Genomic DNA, 26,198 nt, shown 5'->3' with positions numbered 1-26,198 from the left:
TGAAAATTACTGCCAGGAATTTAGGCAACTGGTGCACTGCCTTCGTATTTGCTCTCCAGCTTTATTTTTTGATTGCGTTAATTTGCTTCACTTGTTGCTGAGAATTGTTATTGACAAAAGGGTTTCTGTTTCACAAGGTGCTAAATCCAAAATCCACCAAAAGTGCTTTTAGAATCTGGCATTTTGTGAAGGGAAATCCAAAAGCCTTTGACTGGAAACTGTAGTTGATGACAAATCTTTCTGCTGCTTAAAAGTTTCTGATGACCTCAGCTCCAAAGATTGTTAATAAATCTAATAAATACTGTAACTATGTCTTCTGTTGGTGGGAACAACATAAATTATTTTCTTCTATTTGAGCAATCCAAAACTAACTCGTTTGATATTGGATCAGAATTCTTAAGCACAAGAAAAGAGGTCAACTTATGGCAAACTTCATATCAAACCATTCTCAAACTTGTAGATACAAATACTAAATGTTTTCAGGCTATTAAAAGTAGTCTGTATTATGTTATCACTGGTGATTGATCTTCAAGACCAACATTGCCTGGTGAAACAATGTTCACGCCTGGGTCAACTCCCTCGGGGGAGAAACTGACAACAGGATCTTGGCCTTGTTGGGTTTGTTGAGAAGGCAAGCCATTTGGTTGGATCACAGATGTTCCTGGAGAGATCTCTGACATTGCAAGGGGCTGAAAGTTGATAAGAATAACAACAGGTGATATTAAAAGGTTTTTCTAGAAAACTGGTTAGTTTTATAAGTACACATTCAAAACAACAAGCTACTTGACATTTTTTTGTGACCATTGTCCTGTCTGATATGGTATACTGTTAATATTATGGGTGACAAATTACTCCTTAATTTTGGTGAAAAATTTTTAGTGTTAATTTATAACTTCACATGTGAAATTACACAATTGCCATGGCAACATTTGGTGCAAAATTTCTTCATACAATAAACAAGTCAAAAGCCCATGATTGTAAGCGTAATTTGTCATTGTACTCGTGAAGCTAGGAAATAACTTCACTTACATTTTGTCAAAATTCTATTAATTTCCCGAAATACATGTGAAATTATTTCCTTATTTCACTCATCGCCATTTGATAATTCATACTAATACTTGGAATTGGTCTTCATCTCTCAGGAAATAAATGGGTTAAACCAACATTGAATCACTACAGATTATGTTTACTGTTGAATCAGATCTTTAATCCTGCCACACAGTGAAGGAATAGTAACTATTATAACAAACCCTTTTATCAACACAATAGCCTAGATCCAGATCTATTTAATGAAATGTATCTCAAGTAAGTGCCCAAAAACTTGGCAATGAAATCATGACATCCCTGAAGCAACATACAGTAACTAAAACTCACTTTCTCATCCTTTTTCTTCAACTGAAACTGGCAAGTTATCACATCGAACAAGAAGCCAATGAATGAATGCAGCATGCCTACAACAGAAAGTTAACAGATACTAAATACTCGTTTAAAATCGATACATTAAAGAACAGCAAATTATCAACAAGAATAAAATGTAGAGATTATCCTCTAAAGCATTTTATAGCAAGGCATCATACATGAGTGAATAAGTTTTAATTACTGAATTTTACCTGAAGTAGCAAACATTCCTCCCACGATACCACACAGACGAACCAAGAAACCCCAGAATGATCTATGTCGACTTTCAACTCGTACCATTATTGACGACATGTCATACTTAAAGAAAATTCCTTAAAAAAATAACAATCGTAATTACTAATTACTATCAATGCACTAACCCAGGCACTTCTAAAAAAAAAAAAAACAAACTAGGTAAAATTCCAAGGGGTCAGAAACATGTAAAAATTCAAGCTGTCCTTGGGTAATGTGTTGATGAGAAAGTTAGTGTTAAGGTCAGGTACTTTCATTTTCTGCTTTCCCAGGGGTTTCAATAATGTTTTCAGCGGGAGGGCAACTGGTTTATACAGGCAGGCAAAACTATTAGAACTGAACTTCTTTGAAAGAAAGCCTTTTCGCTAGATGATCAAAACAGCGTGCCAAATTATGTTCTCAAAGCCGGTCAATTCGCCCAGTGCCCACCCCTTAATGAAACCCCTGGCTTTCCACACTATCATGTAGATCACTTAGTATACTCTATACTTCTTCCTTACCAGAAATGCCATGGCTTCCAGCATTGTGGTCTATTTCTCGGATCTGACAAACAAAATTAGTTCCAATTTGGCAAATTCTAATACATGTGTTGCATGTGTCTTACAACAAATCATAATCCATTATCTAACAAATCAGTATATTGTTATTGCTGCTGAAAATAATGATATAATTATCACATTTTCACTAATAATTCAACATTTCTAGTTATTGGTGAAAAGAAATACACATAATAGCCTTAAAAGAAATTATGAAAATTTGTCATACAGTATATTGGTTAATTAAAAAACTTGATTAGAAAACAGTCTTAAGAAAATATGTGCACTGATTGGTTAAAAATCGTTTTTCTATAACCCCATAGAAACACACAACTAGCACGAGCTGTTGACATAATGATGGCGTGAGCAAAGAGAATTTACATTTAGATAATCAAAGTTAATAAGTTGTTTTCCTTTTTGTGTCATGGTGTTTTCTAAAAGAAATAGAAAACATGTTCTCCGTGTTTCTATCAAGTTATAGAAACACTCGTGAAAGTTTGGGAGAACTTTCCACAGCATTTCTCGTTCTCCCAAACTTCCACTCATGTTTCTATAACTCGATAGAGGCACAGTACATGTTTATTAACATTACAAGTTCATTGTGAAAAGTGGAGTATCATGATTGGCTGAGCAGCAGAAGATTACACTGGACCAGGCAGTAGCACAGACTGCTGATGATTCAATTTCTCTCATGCCTAAATAACACATGGAACCATATGTTACTTAGTTGTAACCAAAAACACACAAACATACATGACTGTACAAAGACAACACCAATGTTAACAACAGTTATTATTTGACAGACTGTATCATTGTTTGATCCCCAGTTGTGAGGCTCATAAACTTGAAGAAAAGCATAATTTGACCAATAATTGGACCCAAATCCTTATACTGATACATAACATGTGATATTACAATTTAATTGAATGGTTACCAATTGTAGTCAGACTTACCCTTTGCGTGACTGAGTACTGGTTTGTTTTTGTTATGCGACCACTAAGTGATTTAATTGTTGTTGGTACTATCTGCAGAATTATTTGGAAAAGAAATATTTCAGATATTTCAGCAGTAGATACCAGCAGGTAGGAAATCAGTTATTATAATACGCAATTTTTACACAAAAACCAACCTGAATATAATACTGGTACATCTGCATGTCTGAGAAGAAAATAAAAACAAGGTAAATTATTTGAGCAGCAACTAGTAGATGACCATAATACAAGCGTTTAAATGTGTCTATCTCCCCAGGAGGATATTAGTTAAATTCTGTTGGTCTGCTTCAACCAGTGATCATTTGCACATACTGTAAGCAACTCAGGAAATGTCCTCTGATCCACATAATTATAAAATAAACAGGGCTCAAAGTAATTTTACAGAAATAATATCATGATCAAGTGAAAGGATCACCACATTAGCAAGGTGCACTTGTTAGACTTTGAAGTGCGCCACTCTGTACATAACACTCTGTAGAGCTCATCCTATCACAAAACAGACTGTCTTCTCACGTTTATCAGTAGTCACAATGTCTCCATCAAGAGGATTGATATAGCCAGGTACCCAGTGACCAAATGATAACACATCAATTCTGTGAGAATAGTTGAATACTGTTGACAGTAATGAGAACACAGTAAACATAACGCTGCATACTTTATGCATAAATCAGAGCAACAACTTAATGAGTGCGTTTGCATGCAGATTATTGAATCAAAATAAAGGAATAATAAACAAAAACATGAGACCTTCCAAAAGAATTACAATATAACTAATAAAGAATCAATAAAGGATTAATTAATAAATTATGGCATTTTTATATCTTGAATGATAAGTTATCTAGAATGTTTTCATGTAATAAGCTACATGGTATAAGCTATAATATTCTGAGTAACCTGTTTTTTGTTTTAAATTAAAGGGTGCATTAAATGCACTTAACATTTCAATGTTATTAGACAGAGAGTATAATCTATGATACTACAATTATTTTTTTGTCTCATCAGCACTGTTAAACAGCAATAGAAATGGTCAGTTCTTACTCTCAGATGGTACCAAAGCACTTAAATGGGCGTGTCCTCTGGGATGATAGATAGACCTGGAGGTAACATCAAAAGAAAAAAAGGATTGGTTAATACACAGTCAATGAGAAAACTGTATGGGGCGAATTTCACGCTCTGAAATTTTGGCGTCAATTTGGCAATAACATTCAGTGACACAAAAAAGTAATGAAAGGTACATGTAGGCAAGAATGCCTGGCATTGTAACCTGTAGACGATCTAGACAAGATCTACAGTAGGTACGTGTTGTGGTGAGGCAAAGAGCGACGAGCAGATTGTGTCAACGTTGAACTACAGTAGACACCCTATGTTCCACTGGGATAAAGAGGAAGTCCCACATCATTCAGTGAGCATGAAGCTGTACTTACTTGCCAGCAGTGATGTGAAAATTGCCAGCCACTTTGTTGACCTCAAAGGAGCCATGAACTCTACATGCATCATAAGGTTTATCTTTTGTTTCTTCATCTTGTCTGCATGGTACAAAAAATGACAAACATACATAATTAATATTGTTGTTGTCATTAAATCATGACATACTGTAATCTGGGAGTCATGTCTTCAACAGATGTAGAAAATCCTTCTGGTGAAACTAAAATTCCTATTAAACATTTCCAATCAGAACCGTCATACCTACTGCATCTAGCCGCCAGGAAAAAGTGATTTATTAATAATAAATATAACTGTACACCGTATTTTGAACCTGCTAAAACACAGATTTTAGTTTACTGACCTTTTAGGCATGTAGGTGGGTAAGTCACCTTTAAACTCCTCAAGGATCTTCAAAGCCCTATATCCTTCCATAAAAGCATGCATTCTTCTAAACATGCTGAAAACAGTAATATTACAATAAATGAAACAGTGCTTATAGGCAGCAGAATGCTTTTCATTATCCTTCTCATGGTGCCACTCATAAGTATTTTATGAATGGGTGTAAGGAATTGTCAGCAAACTTCCAACAAAATGTTAAAAGTGTGGCAAGGGGAAATTGAAAGTACAATATATTTTAATTGTGCAATGCACAGTGGCTTGAAGAGAAGTACCGGTATGGCATAGTGCTATATGTATACTTGTCTAATATTACAGACTTCATCAAGTCCTAGTAAGAGTATATTACACAGATTACTAAATGGACTAATTGCAAACCAAAAAAAAAAAAAACATATTCATGAATTTGACCCAAAATTTCAGATCATTGCATAACATATAGGTTGCACCAAATGCATCTTTATCAAGCTGATAGCAGAGTTTTTTCTGTGGACACAATCTTATCCACTGATTTGTGATTTATCCAGAGGATAGTAATATCCACTCTTTGAACAAGTTACCAGGAAATAATGTACTTACCTTAACCAAGAACTTTGATCAGCACTTAGCTCGAAATAGCTCTGTCAAATAAGATTAAATGATTGAATCAATCAACCAGTTACAGTGGCTAAAATTATATAAATTTGTCTAGACAAGTTTTGTGCTTAAATTAAAATTTTTGGATAAAATGAACTTACTGGCTCTAACTTCAGTTTATCTCCCAGTTCTAATGTGGAACCCGATAAGTCTAGGACATCTGCTCCAATATCTGAAAGATTTGTTAAGAACATTATTTATATGTAATATTTTTTTATTTGCCTTTAAAGAAATATACAAAGAAATAACAATTATTACAATACAAAAACCAGAGAAAAAAATGGTGAGGAACCTAATAAAACCCACAGGGCTTGACAGTAAACTTAGGTTCCTCCCAAGAAATATTGTTGCTTGCATCTAAGCGTGAACACGTGATGCCGAAACATGCTCTAATTGGGTCTCAAACCTGGCATGATTTGTCATCAAACATTTGAAGTTAAGCAGACCGTAACATGAACTTTCGCACTCAGAAAGTCTCTGAAAGTTTTGCTCCTGCCAATATTTCATAGTTATACTAGAAGTAAAACCACTTTCGTGAAAGGTGTATGCATATTGGCACAGGTCAGGGTCAAGTTCTCCGAACAAGTCTTCAATGTCCAATCTTTCTGCCATTTTGTGAGCTGAACTTCAAGTGCGAAAGTTCGTGTCACAGTCAGCTAAACTTCACATGTTTGATGACCAATCATGCCACTTTTGACACCCAATAAGAGAATGTTTCGGCATCATGTGTTCATGCATAGATGCAAGCCACGGTACAAGATGACTAAAACCATACATTATTAGCAAATGCAATAGATAATTAAACTAAAACTCATTTATTGAGTCAATAAATTGACCATACTTATTTTCAATATGTGATAGAGATTACATAATTTCAGTAAAAACTCATAAAATGTACTAAAAGTCAAAGATGTACAGTTGTACCAGTACAGTGCATATTAAACCTAAATTGACATGTATTTGAATAACAGAAACTTACTTTCACATTTCATTGCTACTGTAAGATCAACATTGATTTGAAGTTTACTGTCAATAGATAAATACATCAAATTGTGTTATTCACATGTGTACACTGCACAGTTTATTTTAATAGCATTTCTGACGTAAACTTTTCTCATTTGCATTACAATAAATCCAGCAGGTATGTCAGGCAATTTCAGCAGTTATGTAGTTTCAGTCCAAAATTGCCGTGCATCAACATTTGATTATATTGTAGTGCAAATGAGAAACATTAACTGTGAAAAGGGGTATTATAAAGCCATATGCATCCACATTCCTTTTTAAATAATATATTTTCATAAATTATAAAGTAAACCTGAGTATGTGCTAATTATATTACTGTAGTTTATGTCAAGGATCATCATTACAAGCAAAGAGTGTGTAGAGCACTCATGTGGATTTCTAGTTCTCTGTGAAAACCAAGAGGTTACAACCAGTCTAAATTCTTAAAAAAGTCACTTGATGTTGACAATCTCTTTTTCATCATCTGTTTGTTCAACTATGTGCTGAGAATGAATGGGAATATTATATTTCAATCAGCCATGACTGGTACACACCTATCTGTGTCTGTGTCGACTTCATAATCATATTTGGTTTCCACTGCTCTGTAGTACCAGAACTCAGATACCACAAGAATTCCAATAAATAGAAAAATAAGGATGGAGACTGTTAAAAAGCAAGGGAAAAAACAGTTTAGAAACTTCGTAATAACAAAGTGAAGACAAAATGAAATTAATAGTATATAGTAATAAATGACATTGTCCACTTCACTGGCTCTCATTGTGTCCCAAGGGAAACACGATTTGTATTGTGAGAAGCCAAGGTGATAGATTTATTCTTTGAAGTGATTCTATACACACAAAAACTATTCACAGGAGTGCAAACATAACCTACAGCTTTTCAAAAGTATACATTAGAATATTATTAGTACCTTCTAATCTGAGGCCCTACAGCTTAAAATTATGGACAAGGTGAATTTAAGCTTAAGTCAACAATCATTTTAATATTCATCCTAACATATACTGCGTGTAAGAATTCTTCCTATTCAGTTAAAATTGCTACCAGAAAATTCGCAAACATATAAAACAAATAGTACAAACACAGGCCTCGCAATGCCAAAGTATGAAACAGCCAAGAGGCAAAAATTAAGCACTTGGTTTCATTTTAACAAATTGGTGATCAAATATTATTAGCATTATAACATGATAGAAAAATAGAAAGCAAGATTACGGAAGTATTTACTTACCAGACCCACCACTAGCAGAAGTTTGTTGATAATTTTCAGGGACTTTAGGGAAAGCATCAAGCTCTTTTAGAACTTTCAACGTCTGTTTCCGATTTCTTATGGCACCAACACGCCGCATTTTGCATTTAAAAGGTTGAACTATAAAACTATATTGATTTTCAATGCGATCGGCCTCAAAATGTTACCCTTATAAAGAGGACTAGAGAACCAATTGCGAGCCAAAACAACAATATTTTTTCGGACAATCACAAGACGCCATGTTGAAAATCCACGTGTGACCATGCGCAGGAGGAGAAGATCCATGATGCAAAGCACGCATTTTTTGTAAAATCGGAATTGGCGAGGACTAGCAAAAGAAGAACGAGAACTAAGGTACGCCGGTGAAATTTGAAAACGCAGCTTTATTTCTACGGTTAGGCCTGCCGTCCACACTAATCCGTCACGAAAAGGGCGCTTTTCGGAAACGCTTCTCGAACAGGAGGATTTGGAAAACGCTGACTTTGCGTTTTAGTGTGGGCGGAAAACATTGTGAAAACGGAGCTTTTCGAAAACGATGACAGCACGACAATAATGTGATTTCTCTGCCAGAGTTTTCCTTAACCGCAAATCCAAATCAATAAAATGACCGGTAATTGTTGTGTTTCCAGATTTCTCCGGCGTAGTATGGACGGACTGATCATTTGACGTTTTTTCAGGGTGAAACCCCCGCTTTCAAATTCCTCCGCGTAGCGTGGACGCGGCCTAAAAGAAGAACCATTCAGTTCCGCATGAGAACACACTGTCAACTTATTTCCGTAAAATTGGTTTTTTCGCAAGTTTAAGCAAGGTAAAATGTCTTAGTGGTCGATTTTAAGCAACGGAGCTGGTAAGGAAATGATTTCGAAAGTCAGATTTTCCATACCGTATTTTTCAGGGGCACCCAGCGACCGTTTTCTCTCGACTGCTTTTAAACACTGTTTTAGGCTATCTGTAGTATTTTTAAAGCTCTGTAGCTCTGTAATTTTAGGTTGCCCTGAAAAGATTTTATCTGTTCGGTTATTCAAGAGGAACTTGAGTATTTTCGAATTTATTAGGGCTTTTTTGTCCATTTCCCAAAAACCTTAGGTCTCTCGCCTTTCCGAAAATGATAGCTGAACTCTTTTCGGTACCCAAAACGACAACAGGGACAACAGGAACATTTGTGCTTCAAGATGCATCGAGTTTGGACGACCGTTAAAGAAGCTATCCTATATTCGAGACGAGCGTCTCGACATTCTCGAGACGTTCAAAAACAACAGCTAGAAGTCCTTCAAGCCTACCATGAATTCAGAAACCACGTCATATATCATGGTAAACAACATGGACGTACTAGAGAAACACCTCCAAAGAAAGGGTGTCTGGAAAACCCGAATAGGGAATAGTGAATAGTCCCGAATAGTGCCCCCTGGAATAGTGCGAATAGTCCCGAATAGTGCGAATAGTCCCGAATAGTGCGAATAGTCTCGAATAGTGCGAATAGTGGCGAACAGTCGCGAAAAGTGGCGAATAATGACGAATAGTCGTCAATAGTCACCGCTTTAGATCTAATAATAATATCCTGCGTTAATTAATTATCCAAATAAGCAACAGAATTTCAGTGAATTTATTACAGTTTCTTCTACGGACTCATTCCAGGGCTGTCCATCGCCGACATTAAGAAAACAGAAAACACAAGGATAACCTAATAAAGACGTATTTATGCTTTTGCAGCGGTTAAATCATAAGAAATTACATTTAGAAACGCCTTTTGTCCTGATAAGCGTGCGCGCTTTTTAGCGCTAAAATGACATCCTACGTTGCTGCGAGATAATATCCTTATCGTGGATTTCCACGATGCACATTTATAACATAACTAAAGCAAAGCGCGCGCTCTGATTGGTTAATTTAGTGTCTACTATTTGCCCATGGGTGTACGCTGCTGACGTGTGTGCTAATGTTTACAAAGCAAATCATTTGACAGACATTGTTTCCAAAGTAATTACCGACATTCTTCTGCCAGAAATGCGAAATTGTCTTCACAGTTGTCTGAAGATGAAACTTTATCGAGTTACTGGTTTGCAATCGGTTGTCATGAATGAATTTTCGCGCGCTTGTTTTCTCTTGTCATGTAAGACTACATGAGCAATTTTTTTGTGATGTAGCTCAATAAAAGGACTTCTGTTGTTCCAATCTCTCAATGTTATGTTATAAAACAAATGGTAAACGCCATAGCGTACACTATTGAGTTATGGATGCACTTGGGAGGTTTGCTAAGCACTCAAGAAGCTAGAGTCGCACTCGACTATCGCCTCGTACGACTCTTACGCTTCTTTCGTGCTTAGCAACCTCCCACGTGCATCCATAACTCAATAGTGCACGCTATGGCGTTTACCATTTGTTAATTAAACGACTTGTAGTTAACAAAACCTCAGGTCACTTGACGGACTACAGACTCCTGGTCGGACGCCTAATCACACAGAGATTCATGAAAAAGTAAACCCTTTTTTTTTTACGAGTTTTAGAAATCACGCCAACAGCATTATTTTGAAATGTTTTCTATCAAGTGTCGCTGCCCCAGTCATGACCGTATTGCCCGAAAAATTACGTAATTTCCGTGGCTGGGGGCGCTGCAGCTCCCCTCGCTCCCTCCCCTCCCCCCCTCATCTCGTACGCCCATGCCAACATGCATGGAAATTGAAATGTCCATTGCATTCTTCCCATCACGGTGAAAAGAGACTTTTAACTTTCCACATTCTGTTATACACTGATTTAAATTTATTCAACTTCGCCTAACTAAAATACTTAGACACATAAATTTTTTGTCAGGCAGGGAGACTGCTGCAGCCTCGGCAATTACAGTGGATCCCTTGTTCTACTGATGAAATGGTAACTAGAATGTACTTACAGGTACAGACTGAATGAAGATAGAAAGAAAAGTTGAAAGATGTTTGGTGAGGTATTTGGATTTTTAAGGGGTGGTAAGTGGGCCAACAATTTTGCATTTAATTTCAGCCCAAGCATATTTTCGCGTTCTTGCTTTCATTTCGCATACTTCACCACAGTTTGGGAACAATTGATCTCGTATAGTGTACTGTGTTTATACTTACCATAACGGTTGTATATATGTTGTTCATATTGCGAGGCTACTTGTCAGTGTGGCGCTATGAAAAAGCCGAGCAGGGAAATCTAGGGTTTGTTATATTTCTTTGTGTAAAACGAGAAGAGAAAGATTTGGGTGTGAAAGGCATTCATTAATCTTAAGTCAGGCTCACAGAACCAACAGAGTGGAAAATTTTGGAGGATATATTTTTTAGGGATTCCAAGGAACATCTCGCTGCTCCGTGTCCAGAGTTTGTTCAGGTACTTGGAAACTCTGTTATTCGGCAGAGGAAGTCAGGAATTAATCTTCATAAGTGCATGTATCTTTAATTATAAGTACCGTATGTCAACTAGTGTTGTTATTTTACTAGTGTCCCCAATTAGTCAATCTAGGCTAAACACAGACACTTGATAAAGGTTTTACTTACTTACTTAATTTATCATGGTCTATCATCCATTTACGATTTTCAGTCCATGGAACCTGACTTTATTTACAGTTGGGTTACATTTCAGCTACGGCATATATAGCAATAGAGTTTTTAATGTTACAGTCCGTTTATGTCAGTAACTCTGGCAACGCTCAGATACATGCATATCTAGAGATAAAGAATGAAGAAAATAGCGGAGGAAAATAGAGAAATAATATTGAATTAAAACGTAAAAACAGTCAAGGAAGCTGAAAACTGAAAGTAAGAGTAACATTTTACTTGCTGAAGTCTCTTACAGACACTTAGTTGTTTTTCTAATTTTATTGCGATGTTGGAGATTAGCACTCATTTTCTTTGCAATAAAGCACTTCGTTCAGTAGAATCTTGGGACAGTTGCTAAAAAACCGTAGGACATCACATCTAGGCTGAACTACAAACATATTTTGTGGACATGTAATCGCCTGTTTCCATGCAATTCCTAGACTTGGTTTCAAATACTTTTAAGCAATACTGTCTGACTGTCCTATTAAAACACTTGAACACAATGATATCCTCTGTCTGCTACAACAACGTTTCCATTTCCTGTGACAGCAATGCCTGTCGGCTTGCCAAAGCCACTCGCATTCTTTGTCTCCGCGTCACCAAGTTTCTTTACAAAAACACCATCCCAGTCAAAAATCTGCACGTTTAGGTTCTTCAAGTCGGCCACCGCGATGTGTCCCTCGGAATCTATCGCAATCCCTGCGGGGCAATTGAACTGGCCGTTACTGTTGCCTTTTTCTCCAATCCTTTCCAAAAACTGCCCTGTTTTGTCAAACACTTGCACACGGGAATTCCCTGAATCCGAGACTAAAATGTTGTCATCTTGGTCAATGGCGACGTGGCGAGGGCAGTTAAATTTCCCTTCAGCTTCTCCATACACGCCGAAGTGCATGGTCGCTTGGCCATCGTTGTCAAAGATGTGTATTCGGTGATTGTCGCGCTCGGCGACTATGACCCGACCTTCCGAGTCTAGAGCGAGGCCACAAGGACCTTTTAGTTGTCCTAGACCGTTGCCTTTAGAACCAAATTTTCTTAGGAACTGTCCCTCGTGAGTGAAAACCTACAGGGAACAAAATAACAAGGTGATTCCAAACAAGCCAGACAAGCTGCTGGCTTTATAGCGATCTATGTTGAGTTGGATTTTTAAGTCACGATAAGTGTTGTGAGTAAAAAAGAACAGAAATCTACAGTCTAAGCTTTAAGCACATATCACTATATTTACAACTTGTGCTACGGCTATTTCAAAGAAATGTCCAGAATTAACTTACTTGAATTCTATGATTGCCATGATCCGCTACGTAAATGTGGCCACTTTTGTCCACACACACTCCAGCTGGGTACCAGATTTCGCCGTCGGCTTTACCCCGTGTGCCAAACTGGTACAGAAGGTGGCCACTATTGTCAAAAACCTAATAGAAACATTAGTGTGTTTAGTCAATGATTTGGATGATAAACAACCAGCTTGTTCCAATTATATGGCGACACATTAACCGTTGTTTTTTAACCTCCATCGTTCACTGTAGGAATCGCTGAGACCTTGACGATCACTACATCAGACTTTGACAAACCAACCTGAAGACGGTGATTGTGATGGTCTGAGACCACAAACAGTCCATCAGGGTCAGCAGTCACTCCCCAAGGCTCGAAGTACTCGTCATTGGTGTTTTTGCAGGTTGGAGTGAACTTCAACATCATTGGACCAATATTGGCGCAGTCTATACCTGCAGTCACCTGACAGTATAAGCAGCATTGCGATTATACACTTTGCCCGTTCTCTTTAATTTGTGACATGAAAAGCTTGAAACTGATAAAAGCGCACCCGAGATCTAGAAGAGGTAAACTTTTCAAGTATTCAGAAAAAGTGACGAAAAAAGAATCCTAAAATAGTATCTGATATTTGTCAAGTAGTTTATAGAAATTTAAAACCTTTGCACCTACTTAAGATTTGTAAAAATGGCTCTTTGATTAAATCTGGCCTGAACCATACGCGCTCGTTTAACGGTATAATTCCCCCGTTTATTACCGAATAACATACATTAGCTGTATTCAGCGTCGCTGTAATCTTAGCAAATTTCCTGGGAAATTATAGAAGCTACTGTGGACGTAATGTACTACATAGAAACATAACTGAACAAGGCCAAACCTGTAAGTCAAAAGAACTTCCTTGAATAGGTTTACCACGGACATGTACCGTGATCTGGTGATCTCCCTTGGAGACTGGGGTGAAGGAAGCTGTGTAAGTGCCATCATCATTGTCTTCTACCTCAGCTGTGATTGGTGAACCGTTTGGACAGTGAAGTTTGACTGACACCAAGTCTCCTCCTACAGAGAGTGAAGAAACATATTATGGGTTCTCTGGCTGGATCATGAAGGAGGGAGAGGGGAAGTGTACGAACCAGCTTGGAGTCCAAGACGTTTTGAGGTTGTCACTGACTGACCACAAAGATCTCCATTTTTACTGTATTGTGAACAACAGAGAGAATTTCTAGAGGTTCTTGTATTCATGTGCTTACCACTGGTACATGGCTCGCCGTTTCTATCTTTGGTAATGACTGTGAAAGTTGATTTGTGTCCAACCTTTGCTCGACTCAACCCAGGTCCCTCTGCGCATGACAGCATAGGAAATACGTCACTGGTGGTCACTTGACCAAGTTTGGCTATAACTTTAGAAAGCTGCTCGTCATTAGAAGAGAACTCAACAACCTACAGGAAGACAGTAGATTTTTGAATTTTGGTTTGGAGTTTGGGATAGAGCAAATGAATAAATTGGCAACTCAAGGACAAGTAGAAGAAAGGTGAGAGAAAAAACTAAAAATGCGATTTTTTCCTTTTGTTATGCACATGCAATGAAGTTTTGTCTTGACATCAAGTACTAAGTTCATGAAGACCGTAAACTGTTCCTCACGGTAAGGTCAGAGAAAAAATAAAGAGAATCAGATCAAAAAAAGTTGAATTCATCTTAATTCAACAAATTACAGATCAGATGATCATGTAATTTAATGGTGCCTTTTATTAATTTGAGAGCGTAAACCGGAACTATTGGAGGAATAACACTATTTAACAGTCAGCGCTCTCAAGGAAAAAAGTCTCTAATTAGAAGACTTCTATGGTTTGCCAGATGAATTAAGAACTCGTCGACCGATTACGACAAAAACAGGAAACCATAGAGCCGGCATTTGAAGAGTGACTATATTTATTACCTCGTTGTCCTCTGGCTCACACTGTGACTCGTGCTCATTCAGATTCTGTAGTCTGCTGACCATTTGCGGCTTCACCAGCATAATCTCAGCCTCGTTTCCGTATCTGAGCACATTCTCGGTGAAGTCGCAGCTACTCAGCAGGTTAGACAGATCAAGTTCCAGTATTTTCTGTTGAGAGGTTAAAACCTGCAAGGGGATGTCAATTAAATTCAATAGCTATAACATCATGTGAAAATCTCAGTAAACTGTAGCTGGCTAATATTTCTACGTTTGTCGCCAGTTACTTTGTTTTATGACAGTAGAAAGAGCGCTCTAGCTATGACATGACAGCTCCCTGCGGACTGCTACGGTATCTCACCTTCTCTTTGGAGTTAGATATGCTTTCCAGCTGGTCAATAAGTTCTCGTTCCTGCTCCTGTAACTCCTGGATGTGATTTTGGATGGTGTTATGAATGGTGTCACGCACGACCTCCACCCTCTCTCTTAAATCTCGCGTGACGTCATGCACCTCCTCCACAGCTGCTCGCAAGACTGGAATCTTACGCTTGGTTCTGTCTTGAAGGGCCGTAATGGAGGAACGGTATTTCTTAACAGCTTCTTTCAGATCCACGTAGATGTGTTCCCTGTGTTCGTAGATAGCGCAGTCGCGGCATATCGCTTCATCACATGTCTCACAGAAGTACTTGAGTACCTAACATGATTAAATGCAAATATTTGACAAATACGAGAATTGTGGATAGAAAATTCTTGCAAAAATTAGATTAGATTAGATTAAATTAGATTTTTTTTTCTTTTTTTAATACCTCTCGAGGATGCACCGAGCAGAATGACGGGCAACGAATGATGTCCTTGACTTCGTTGGCCTGAATTTCTTCAAACGTCAAGATCCTGTGGTCCTTGGTCTGGCGAATTCTCTTGTGAGCAAACACACAGTTTGTACAGAGGTTCTCCACACAGTCCAAACAGCGCGCAGTGGCCTGGGAACTATCCTCACAGTTAGTGCATTTTGTTGGGTTCTGAACTGCTAAAACTGTCAGCATGTTGTTGATGAAGAAGTTGAGCGGAAACGCCTCGATACCTTTGGCGGGAACTGGCACAACCAGATGACATCTTGAGCAAACTAGAGTTCGGTCTTGAGGTCTAGAAGTAAAAATACATTTTCGTTGTCTCCACTGTGAAAAATTCTGACATTTTTGAGTAACATATTAGGTTTTAAAATGCTATGCAACATAATTATCAGTCAATAAATCAGGTTTCTTAGGAAGTCCATAATTAAGCCAACCAGATATTAGAAAAAGGCCAAATTGCAGGAAAATAAGACAAAGTTCTAGATCCTATTATTCAACGTTCTCCTTATAAAACAAAAGAGTATAACAACACTAACGAATAATAAAGAAGCGTCCTGCCCAATTGTCTTGTAAAGAGGGCTCGGGGAAATACACGAAGGGATCGCGCGGTGGGGGGTGGGGGGAGGGGGGTAGGCAAGGGGGCTATTCTTGAGGCAGGCTGATGAGAGCTGATGAGCGGGTTGAACATAACACTTTGCTTCATGTAACGGACCCACTGGTGTGGAAAGGTCTTCAGCATTACGTCATATCTTTTCCACTATTCCCTTCACGAATAATACTCTGGCCGGCATATAGAGCATTGATACTAAAATTAAAAGTCTTACACAATCTTAAGCCTCTAACCATATTGCTTTAATACAAAATATTAAAAGAGGGAAATATTATGATCTGTGTTTAATTAACCAAAATTAAACCAAACTCTAGCTCTAGTTCCACTCGACTGCTCGAGCAATGCTTTTTTTTTTTTTTTTTTTTTTTGCCATTCTAATGAAGACGAAGGGATCTTTGCCCTTGCTTGCCTTTGGTGTGGTAGACGCTAAACCAATTATGAATTACGATGTCATGAAAATGGGAGATTTTTATTCTTGTTTTGCTTACAAAAATGAATTGCTAGACTATGTGACTAAGATTTGCGAGCACGATGTTTACCGTCAAAAACAGTAGAGTGGGTGTGACAGGCAACTCACAAAATTTTATTACATTTTCACAGTTGACATTTTTACTTAAGGTTGGAGAGGCGAACTTAAATGTTACTGGGCTTCAATCGAGGCTTATGGAATCGAACTCCACTATGTTGTTGTTTAGATCATGTGTTTAAAACCGGAGCTCCCTGGTACCTGTTGGATCACTGATAACTTTTAATCTTTAAATATTCAAAACAACGTTTGATCTTTTACCTACAATTTCAAATTAAATTCAATCTTCTGCTCTTTCTTAACTTAATTACCTTTATTTACCTTGGTCAATTACGCAAAGCTTTAATCGGAAAAAGCACGGTATCGCTGATGTTATATAAAAATGTTTAGCTGTTTTAATAAACAATCAACTTTCAAATAGGAAAGCGATGACATGAACCAACTTGATAAGCTATAAAAAGACGTTTTGAACTTATTTTAAAGTGTCATTTATGTTGTGAAATACGCAGAAATAGAAAATAAATTAATTTCTTGAAGTTATATATACTCAAGATATTAGTTCTTACCGTATGTTAGAATCCAGACAGTTTTGACAAAAGGAATGAAGACATGGTAAAACCTTGGGGTTCTTGTAAGTCTCATTGCAGATCCCACAGGTTAGTTCGTAATGATCAGTGATTTTATTCACCGGCACGGATCCCATTGCGGGGATTTCCTTCGAGTATTACATCAAAAAGCAGTACGCAGCTTACAAAACAGGCCCCTCTCTCCAATATTTCGTTTGTCAAGAAGCCAGTAGAGTCGTCAAAGGACCTAGCAGGTTGAATTCATGCAGTGTCTGGCCTTCTGATTGGCTAAGCGGTAGTATGTGATGTAATGGGTTCCGAAGAACGGATTTGTTTTCGATTTATGTAAGTGGAAAGAGGAAAACAACCTTTAATTTGAATTGACGTTTTTGGGTGAGCCAGTTAAACAGCTTTTAGCTTCCTTTCAATCATTGACAACGCCTACGCCGTGAAAATGTATTACTTTATCTTCAAACTGCATTCAAAATCCTCTTGAGATAATATATATATACTTATTTCCTGCCGGTATGCAGATGTTTAATGTTGTTACTAACAAAGTGAGACAGAAATATGAAAGATTCTTTGAATGAACAGGGCAATATATTTCAGACATCCTTTAATTAAAGTGTTTCCTTTAAATAATCGTATGATTAAAACAAGAATTTTCTTACAGCTAAAGTTAATCTATTGGTCTCATGCAGGGCAATAAATGTTTGATAATCTTCTGAGCGCCATGCTCACTGAGCCATAAACGATGCTACCCACAAGTCAACAGGTTCCTCATGTACTTTCTGCCCACCCTCGTGGAATGCGGAGAAACGCGGGAGTATCCTGGCAACGTTTCCCGCCAAAGCCGGGAAAAGGCGAAGTTACTGCTGGTCTGTGACATAGCGCTATTTCCTAACTAATAGTGGTTTAGCATACAGCACTTTAGATTAAGTGACGTGGAGCGTCTGCGAAACTAAGACAAATGTTGTTTTAAGTAAACCTTCGAAAAAAAAAAACCAGTCGAGAATGAAAGGGTCACTAGAGATACTACCGGTCATCAGCTTGCCGTTGCCTAGCAACTCCTCTGACCAAAACAACAGGCTCTTGGCTCTCGGGGCTCTAGTTTCTGAAGTTTTGGTTAACTTTAACTATAAGTAACTATTAGGTTTCGTTAATATAGTCTCGTTTCATATCACCTTTATCAGTTGCAATGTAACACTTTTTTTGTTCAATGGAGTCCTATAGTTATAGTGCGACAAAATAAAAGCAATTCCCTCTTTTATCCTATTTTCCGTGCGAAATCGTAATGGGCGAGAAGATAAGTTTTAAACTTATTTCCTTGTTGGACTTAAAACAAAACAAAAACCGGTACCGGTAAAACAAATACGCTCTATTAGTTTTCTCGTGAAAAGGTATACACAAAGCCTTATCAACAGTAAACTGGCTGAACAATCTGTCTGATGAGATGAGACAACACGGAGGAAAACATAAAAGTCAATTCAGTCGAAAAATGATAAGGATTCGGTCAACATTGAGTTAACTGCTCAAGCATGAAAAGAAATCGACGCAATTAGTCATGCAGCCAAATAATCTGAAGGAGATTAAAAACTTACTAAATGTGCGTTTTTACGTTGCTGGAGATTATGAAAGTTCAAAAAGTGTTTAATGATTCGAGCGGAATCTTCTCAAAGATATATAATGCGCTTAATGAGATTGTTGTCAAACAAGGAAATAAATGATTTATATCATTACCTCACCGCACAAGAAGTCAAACGCCCGGAGCGTGAAGCGGAAAGATTCTAATTAAAAAATTATTCTATTCAGTCCGGCAGCAAAGCTTGCGTCCTCCCATTCACTCTCACAAACAATGGCAACAGTGAAAGATGAAAAATATTCACCTCAATCACTAGAATGCCCAATCTGCAAGAACATCTTCAACAACCCAAAGATCTTGAAATGTCTTCACTCGTTTTGCCGCAAGTGCCTCGAGAGTTACGATGTGATCGGCGCGGGAACCAACTCCATTGTTTGTCCCCTCTGTCGAAAGCTGACTCCAATTCCGTCGGAGGGAGGCCACGTTCTTCCGAGCAACTTCCTCCTGACAAACGCTCTGGATCATTTGTCCGTCAAATCAAGCAAAGAGTATACTCTTCATTGCACAAACTGCGAGGACGAAGCAGCGGCGACGTCGCGATGTCTGGAGTGCGCAGAGTTTCTGTGCTCGAACTGCGTTTTGGCTCACCGACGAATACGAGTCACCAAGGACCACCGCATCCTATCGCTTGACACGCTGCAGGCCGATAAGCAGACGCTGCACCGTCCTTCCTTCTGTGAACAGCACGTGGATGAGATGTTCATGTTTTACTGTGTACCGTGTGACCGACTGATCTGCCGGGAATGCACAATTCTTGATCATCGCGGCCATAAGTACGCTGGTAAGCAAGCCTTGCTTGTAAGCTACATACACTTTGCACTGCCTATAGCTGTGTAACTACAGATCTCATTAATGCTACTTTTCTGATCTTAGAAGATTGTAGTCTTATTGTTATCAGTGAAGAAAATTTGGTCTTCGAAGGAAAACTGAGGAAAGAAGAATTCTCAATCTTTGTACGTCCAATCTCCTGTTAGTTATCAATGGCGGCTATTTAGTTGATGTGTTAGTTGCTGATCGAGTCAATTCCAATCAACCTTACAGCTCTGTATTTTGAATCATGAAAGTGAGAAATACAGGAATTGTGGCACGAAATTACATTGATTTTGACAATTGCTCCCTTAAAATTCTCCGTTACTTGCATGTTCAGTTGTTCAAAGAATTTTATCAATGGCTAGATTTGATTCTACATAGTAACTAGCATTTAGAAGTAGAAAGAAAGATATGCAATCAAAGTAAAGACCAACCACATCTGAAATCTTGATGTCTCAAAGAAAAAAAAAAACTTTTTTGTTGTCGAATCTACTTAACTGGAATAAAGTGATTTATAAGATTTATACGCATTCTTTTTTCTAATATATATGTTTTTTATCATAACAGCTAATGGGGAATTTTTGATAGCAAAACTAAGCCCAGGTCGCTCATTTCTGAAGCGCCTTTCAAGAGAAGGGTAACGGTTTAGATACAACAATGCAAGAATAGAGAATAAACAGGCAGGCCGGCAGTCGCTAAACTTATCGTAAATCAAAAACCGTATTTAAGTATTGTTCATCAAAATATTATGGAATAGTAGTGAACAATTAGTTAACGGGTAATGAAAGTGAAGCTAGGTTTTGGTCAAAAGAACACCAGCAATTGAACGTGTGGTCGGATAGAACTCAGAAAGAAAACAGGTAAAAGCCATCTGAATTTTCTAAATTTTCTTTTTCCGAGCTGAGAGCACAAGGGAAGACAGCCCTTCTTTTCAAATATAATTCAGACAAAATGACACATAACCTACCTCGCCTTGATTCTCAAAACTGCAGTTTTCGGTTTTTAAAAGCTTGTTAAAAATATGTACGTGGCTGTACTATATACTTTGGGACTTATAATCAGATTTGAATATTTTAAAAGTTACTTTCAAAATCAGTAATTCAAAAGTGCTATCCTTGAGCCTGGTCACGTGCTCAAGGGGCACAAAGTGATTGGTTGTTACGTGTGCTCTAGACTGTTTTTGCATAAACGCATTTTCTAGTATTCCGAATGTACTCACTCAATACTTGAAATATTGTCACTAGGTCTTAAAGAAGCTCTTGAAGAACGGAAGACCCTTATTGACGAGCGCCTGACCTGTTGTATCGAGAAGAAGATTCCTCCCGTACAAGATGCAGTGCACGAGGTCAAGGCTATGGCCGCTAAGCTACGTGCGCGCGCAGAAGCTGTCAAAAGTGAAATATGTGCTACTGCTGAAGAATGTGTCAAGCGAATTGTCTCACGCAAACAGGAAATGGTAGCTAGGGTAAATAATTAATTACTTCTCTTTTTTGTATCTGACACAGAGTTAGTCGCTAGCAAAGGTAACGATTTTTTCCTCTCTATATTAAAACCAAATCCAGTTGTAGCCAATCAGAAGCGCGATGTAAAATTCCGTTACCCATGATCCCAAGGCTCCGACATGATATCCTGTAATATCATGCACAGTTATGGGTAACGCCCCATACTTAAGGTAATTCCCCTAAAATAAAACGGTCAATAGATTTTTGTTCAAACTTTGTCCACTGAATATTTATCATATGAGAACTTTAATCATAAATTAAAAAAAGGGGTGCCCATGCTCGTTAAGGAGCAGTGAGGCACTGAAAATGTCCCATTTTGGCATTATTTAATGCTTATTACAAGAACGCATTCCAAGTTATTGTAAAATCTATGTGAGCCCAGATTCATGAAAACGCGCCTCAAACTACAGTGAATACTTGTGTCGGTCTTAAATAAACTTTTTAAGCTTGATTTTGACAGACAGCTGAATCCTTGTTAAAATATTGGAACCGAATTGCCTGCCACGGCTATCAAACCGCAAAATAGAAGACTATAGCGCAGCTTCCATTTTCCTTATTTCTTCAATTTTCATATACAGGCAAAAACTAACGATAGATAAATCCGACGTTTCGGCGACATCTTGGCGCCATTGTCAAGGGAAACTAATTAAATATGCGATTTCAAGAGTAACTAAGAGTTCAGAGTTTCTAATTTGCATAAGTTAGACAAAGACTTTAGCGCGAACTGAGTCTGATTGTACATTTAAACACGGTCGTAATTGTTTAATGAGTAACATCTCATTAATGAGACAATCAAACTTGTTGTGGCATTTTTTCAACACGCTAAAACAATTGCGAAGGTCATCAGGAATCCTGCCTGCGTGTCTATTATCATAGTGATTGCGTACTGACGAGGTCTTGCTTCTATGTCCATCAACGCGTACGAACAGATGGCCACGGGTGTAACCGACATAACCAGCATCGCACTGGTCACACTTGAAGTTATACACAACGCATTGTTGATCAATGAGCTGAGGCTTAGGTTCGCTTGTCGGGAACTCCTGGGCAATCTTGCGGCTCGTAAACACCGGTTGAACACTGGTCTGCAGCTTCACACCGAGATCTTTCAACTGTGTCTTCACGATATTAGCAGACTCCTGGTCTTTAAAGGGTATGACAACCCGAGTAGTGTTTTCTGTCGTAGATCTGGACCGTAATGAGGGCTGGTCAGCGACCTTTAAATTTAGGAAGGTTTTGACAGTGGAGTCAACAAGGTGCTTGGGATATTTCAGTTTAGAGAAAACAGACTTCAGTCGTTCGCACTCCTCAGTGAAGTAGGACCATGACGAAGACAGGCGATGTGCGCGATCGAGCATAGTTGTCAAGATCTCAGTGTGAAGCTGCAGACCAGTGTTCAACCGGTGTTTACGAGCCGCAAGATTGCCCAGGAGTTCCCGACAAGCGAACCTAAGCCTCAGCTCATTGATCAACAATGCGTTGTGTATAACTTCAAGTGTGACCAGTGCGATGCTGGTTATGTCGGTTACACCCGTGGCCATCTGTTCGTACGCGTTGATGGACATAGAAGCAAGACCTCGTCAGTACGCAATCACTATGATAATAGACACGTAGGCAGGATTCCTGATGACCTTCGCAATTGTTTTAGCGTGTTGAAAAAATGCCACAACAAGTTTGATTGTCTCATTAATGAGATGTTACTCATTAAACAATTACGACCGTGTTTAAATGTACAATCAGACTCAGTTCGCGCTAAAGTCTTTGTCTAACTTATGCAAATTAGAAACTCTGAACTCTTAGTTACTCTTGAAATCGCATATTTAATTAGTTTCCCTTGACAATGGCGCCAAGATGTCGCCGAAACGTCGGATTTATCTATCGTTAGTTTTTGCCTGTATATGTTTATCTAAATCATTGTTGATTAGAATTCTTCAATTTTCAGCAATAGAAATCAGATCAGTCTTTTCTCACGCAAAGCTAATGATTAGTTGATTAAAACGACTGGAAAATAAATTGGGGTGCCAATTTGTTAGCTCGTTAGTGAGCTGTAGCCATTTTTCAACTGACAGAACTCAATATAAAGGCAAATCCGCCATGTTTCCAATGTGTGCGGGCACGAGCGCGCGCTAGTGACGCCATGAATTATGAGCAGTAAGGATGCGCAATGGAAATGTGAGGAATCACCTTAAATAGAGGTAAAATTATTATTTTTTAAAAAATTACGTAGCTCTCTCCATGCAAATCGAATTTTCTTTCACTATTTCCGTTAATAGATTGACGCCTTAGAGCAAGAGAAAGAAGCAGTTCTCCGTAACCAACAAAATCAACTGGAAACAGAACTCTTCAAGTACACCAGCTCGCGCGACTTCGTCGAGAACGTGGTTCTGCATGGGAACGAGGTTGAGATCATTCAGCTTCGACAGTTGATGTTGGATCGCTTGGATGAGCTCAACGCAATAAAGCTGGATTACAAAGAGCCAGAAGAAAATGACGTCATCGATTACATTCTTGACATGGACGCCGTGGAAAACGTCGCGACTACCATGGGTCGAGTAGCATCAAGTGTTACCTTCACTGCTTCATGCAGCGCTAAGGGCCTGGGAATGAAATCGGGGAAGGTCGGAGTGGAGTCTTCCTTCGTCGTAGAAACGAAAGACCGCTTCGGAAATATATCAGTTGAAGGCGATCATACATGCCCCGTTCAAGTGAAAGTCCAAGCGCCAGAGGGGTTCTTTCTCGGCAACAAGGTCACCAACAACAGCGATGGTAGCATGAGAGTGCGTTACACTCCCGTCACGCATGGCAAGCACATTCTGCACGTGGCCGTCAGAGGGCGCGAGATTGAAGGAAGTCCCTTTAGCGTCAACGTGGTTGAAGGAATTGATTATAGAAAAGTCGGACCGACTTTCATGAAGATTGGTTCTCAAGGTACAAAAGCCGGCGAATTCAAGCAGCCTTGCTCCGTGATTACTGACAAGGAAGGAAATATCTACGTCACAGATTTTGTGAACTGTCGAGTACAAAAGTTTGACGCGCTTGGAAAACATCTTCAAGATTTCGGATCACGTGGAAGCAAGGATGGCCAGTTTCAGAATCCGTGTGGTATTTTGGTGGACGCCAATGGTATAATTATTGTGTCAGACTGGGATAACCATCGAGTGCAGCTGTTCAGCCCCGAGGGAAAATTTATTGGCAAGTTTGGAGCCAAAGGTAAGTTTGATGTGATGACGATGATGATGGCATTATTTTGCACAGTGTGCTTTCCTCTTCTACATGCAGACACTGAAAAATAACATTAAGTGCTGAAAACTTGTTAGAAAAAAGAACGTGTTTGGCGACAGCGAGAAGAACGATATTATGTTAAGAGTGACCTGCGAGTAGAAAATCATTTCCTACCTCTTAAGTTCATTTTATATGGGATCACACAACCACATAAAGCTAAATGGTAGAAATGAATCAAAAACCCACCCCAATTGTCAAATGTCTTTAATTTTAGGATCCGAAGAAGGGAAACTAAATCATCCCGCTGGCTTGGCCTTGGCTAAAGATGGCAACTTACTTGTCGCTGATAAAGACAACCACAGAGTACAACTTTTTAAGATGGATGGTACGCATATCATGACGTTTGGTTCCCAAGGCAGTGAGGACGGCGAACTCAACAGTCCCAACCACGTAGCCACCACTGAGGACAACGGTTGTCTAGTAACCGACACTGAAAATAACCGCATCGTGAAGTTTGACTGCAATGGCAAGTTCGAATCAAGTTTTGGCGAAAAAGGCAGTGGCAACGGGCAGCTTGATCGTCCCGCGGGAATTGCTGTGGATCCCGAAGGCTTTATCATCGTTGGTGACTTCCAGAACCACAGAGTTCAGATTTTTCAGCCTGATGGGAAATTTTACGCAACGTTTGGCAGCGAAGGCGACGCAGAAGGAGAGTTTAAGTTTCCTGGGGGTGTTGCTTTGACAAAGGACGGCCGAGTCATAGTGGCAGATAGGCATAACCACAGAGTCCAGGTCTTCTAAAATTTTAGTAAGAAGTGTTGCTTGCTAGTAGAATAATCCCAGTTAGCTTGGATTAGACTCCTTACGCGCCCAAACAGCAAACTCGGGTAGATTGGGCACAGCCTAGAGCGGAAGAATATTTTGGATACCAAAATGCGTCCGTTACAATTTACGTTCTTTCTAATCAAAATGCTGTAAACACTGTAGTGTTTCCAGTTTTATTTCGAAATAAGCTTTATTTACAGCATTAATATTCTGTAGTAAAAGCTATGATTAAAAAAAATGCAACACCCGTGACTTATTCAATTTTCTGATTCTGTAGCTATAACCAATCAGAAAGAAGACCTTCTCATCTCGACTAAACAGCTCAATAACCAAAACATCTCTCCATCAACTGCTGCGGTTACAAACAACGTAAGATACCAATCAGAACACAAAATATCGCTAGCAAAAAAGAAGTTATCTTAGTCTTCTTATAACTTGCTTGGAATAGCAAAACAACCTTTTGCTGTTCTTGGTTAGATCTATTGCACGACTTTCCTTAAAGCCAAAACAAGCGGGTACGTACTTCCTTTTAGTGTTCACCTGAAAAGTATAAGTATACTACTGAAGTACTGAATTACTATGTAGATGAAAATCATGGACACTAACTAACTAACAATACTACTTATTTTAAGTGTTAATAATCGTATATGTAGATAATCCTAACAAAAGCTTTGTATGTTGGCATTGTTTGTTAATATTTGAAATGATATAATTCAAAATCTGTACATGTAAAGGATGAAAACAATAAAAGCTTTGTCCAAGGCGAGGAAAAATAATGCAGCGATCGATGAATTGCCACAGTGAATTGATTAAAGTCGATGTACAACACTAGACTAACATTAGATGACTTGCTTAAAAGCTTAGCTTGCTTAAAACGCTGCTTTATCTATATAATTATCAAGTCTGCCAAAAGAGGGAGCTCATCTTCATTTAACTCTTTCAATATTTAGCTAGTTCAACAAGCAATATAAATAAACCTGTTAGCTGGGAATGACAATGATAAA

General features: G+C 38.5%; 3 protein-coding genes across 3 annotated transcripts; 1 reads left to right on the top strand and 2 right to left on the bottom strand.

Moving 5' to 3' along the window:
- Window positions 1–167: 167 nt before the first annotated feature.
- LOC145488996 (endoplasmic reticulum-Golgi intermediate compartment protein 2-like) lies at window positions 168–8,167 on the bottom strand. The gene is made up of 15 exons (XM_081467872.1): window positions 7,881–8,167; window positions 7,192–7,300; window positions 6,615–6,661; window positions 5,737–5,807; window positions 5,579–5,619; window positions 4,965–5,060; window positions 4,603–4,704; window positions 4,217–4,272; window positions 3,692–3,790; window positions 3,316–3,344; window positions 3,140–3,211; window positions 2,151–2,193; window positions 1,611–1,730; window positions 1,375–1,451; window positions 168–689 (listed from the first exon to the last, which is right to left on the bottom strand). Exons 1-15 carry the CDS (start codon window positions 7,996–7,998, stop codon window positions 504–506), a joined length of 1,266 nt encoding a protein of 421 aa, XP_081323998.1. The 5' UTR covers window positions 7,999–8,167; the 3' UTR covers window positions 168–503.
- A 3,259-nt stretch (window positions 8,168–11,426) lies between these two features.
- LOC145489955 (E3 ubiquitin-protein ligase TRIM45-like) lies at window positions 11,427–17,665 on the bottom strand. Its single transcript, XM_081469046.1, has 9 exons — window positions 17,197–17,665; window positions 15,450–15,786; window positions 15,005–15,337; window positions 14,647–14,832; window positions 13,960–14,149; window positions 13,590–13,768; window positions 13,019–13,177; window positions 12,715–12,855; window positions 11,427–12,506 (listed from the first exon to the last, which is right to left on the bottom strand). The coding sequence occupies exons 1-9, from the start codon at window positions 17,331–17,333 to the stop codon at window positions 11,931–11,933; spliced, it is 2,238 nt and encodes a 745-aa protein (XP_081325172.1). The 5' UTR covers window positions 17,334–17,665; the 3' UTR covers window positions 11,427–11,930.
- Window positions 17,666–18,810: 1,145 nt separating this feature from the next.
- Window positions 18,811–26,198, top strand: LOC145489953 (E3 ubiquitin-protein ligase TRIM71-like). The gene is made up of 4 exons (XM_081469044.1): window positions 18,811–19,619; window positions 20,893–21,113; window positions 23,421–24,357; window positions 24,644–26,198. The coding sequence occupies exons 1-4, from the start codon at window positions 19,052–19,054 to the stop codon at window positions 25,168–25,170; spliced, it is 2,253 nt and encodes a 750-aa protein (XP_081325170.1). The 5' UTR covers window positions 18,811–19,051; the 3' UTR covers window positions 25,171–26,198.

Source organism: Orbicella franksi, chromosome 6, assembly GCF_964199315.1.
Source record: "Orbicella franksi chromosome 6, jaOrbFran1.1, whole genome shotgun sequence".
Taxonomy (NCBI): Eukaryota; Metazoa; Cnidaria; class Anthozoa; order Scleractinia; family Merulinidae; genus Orbicella; species Orbicella franksi.
This window is presented reverse-complemented; position numbering and strand designations above follow the sequence as displayed.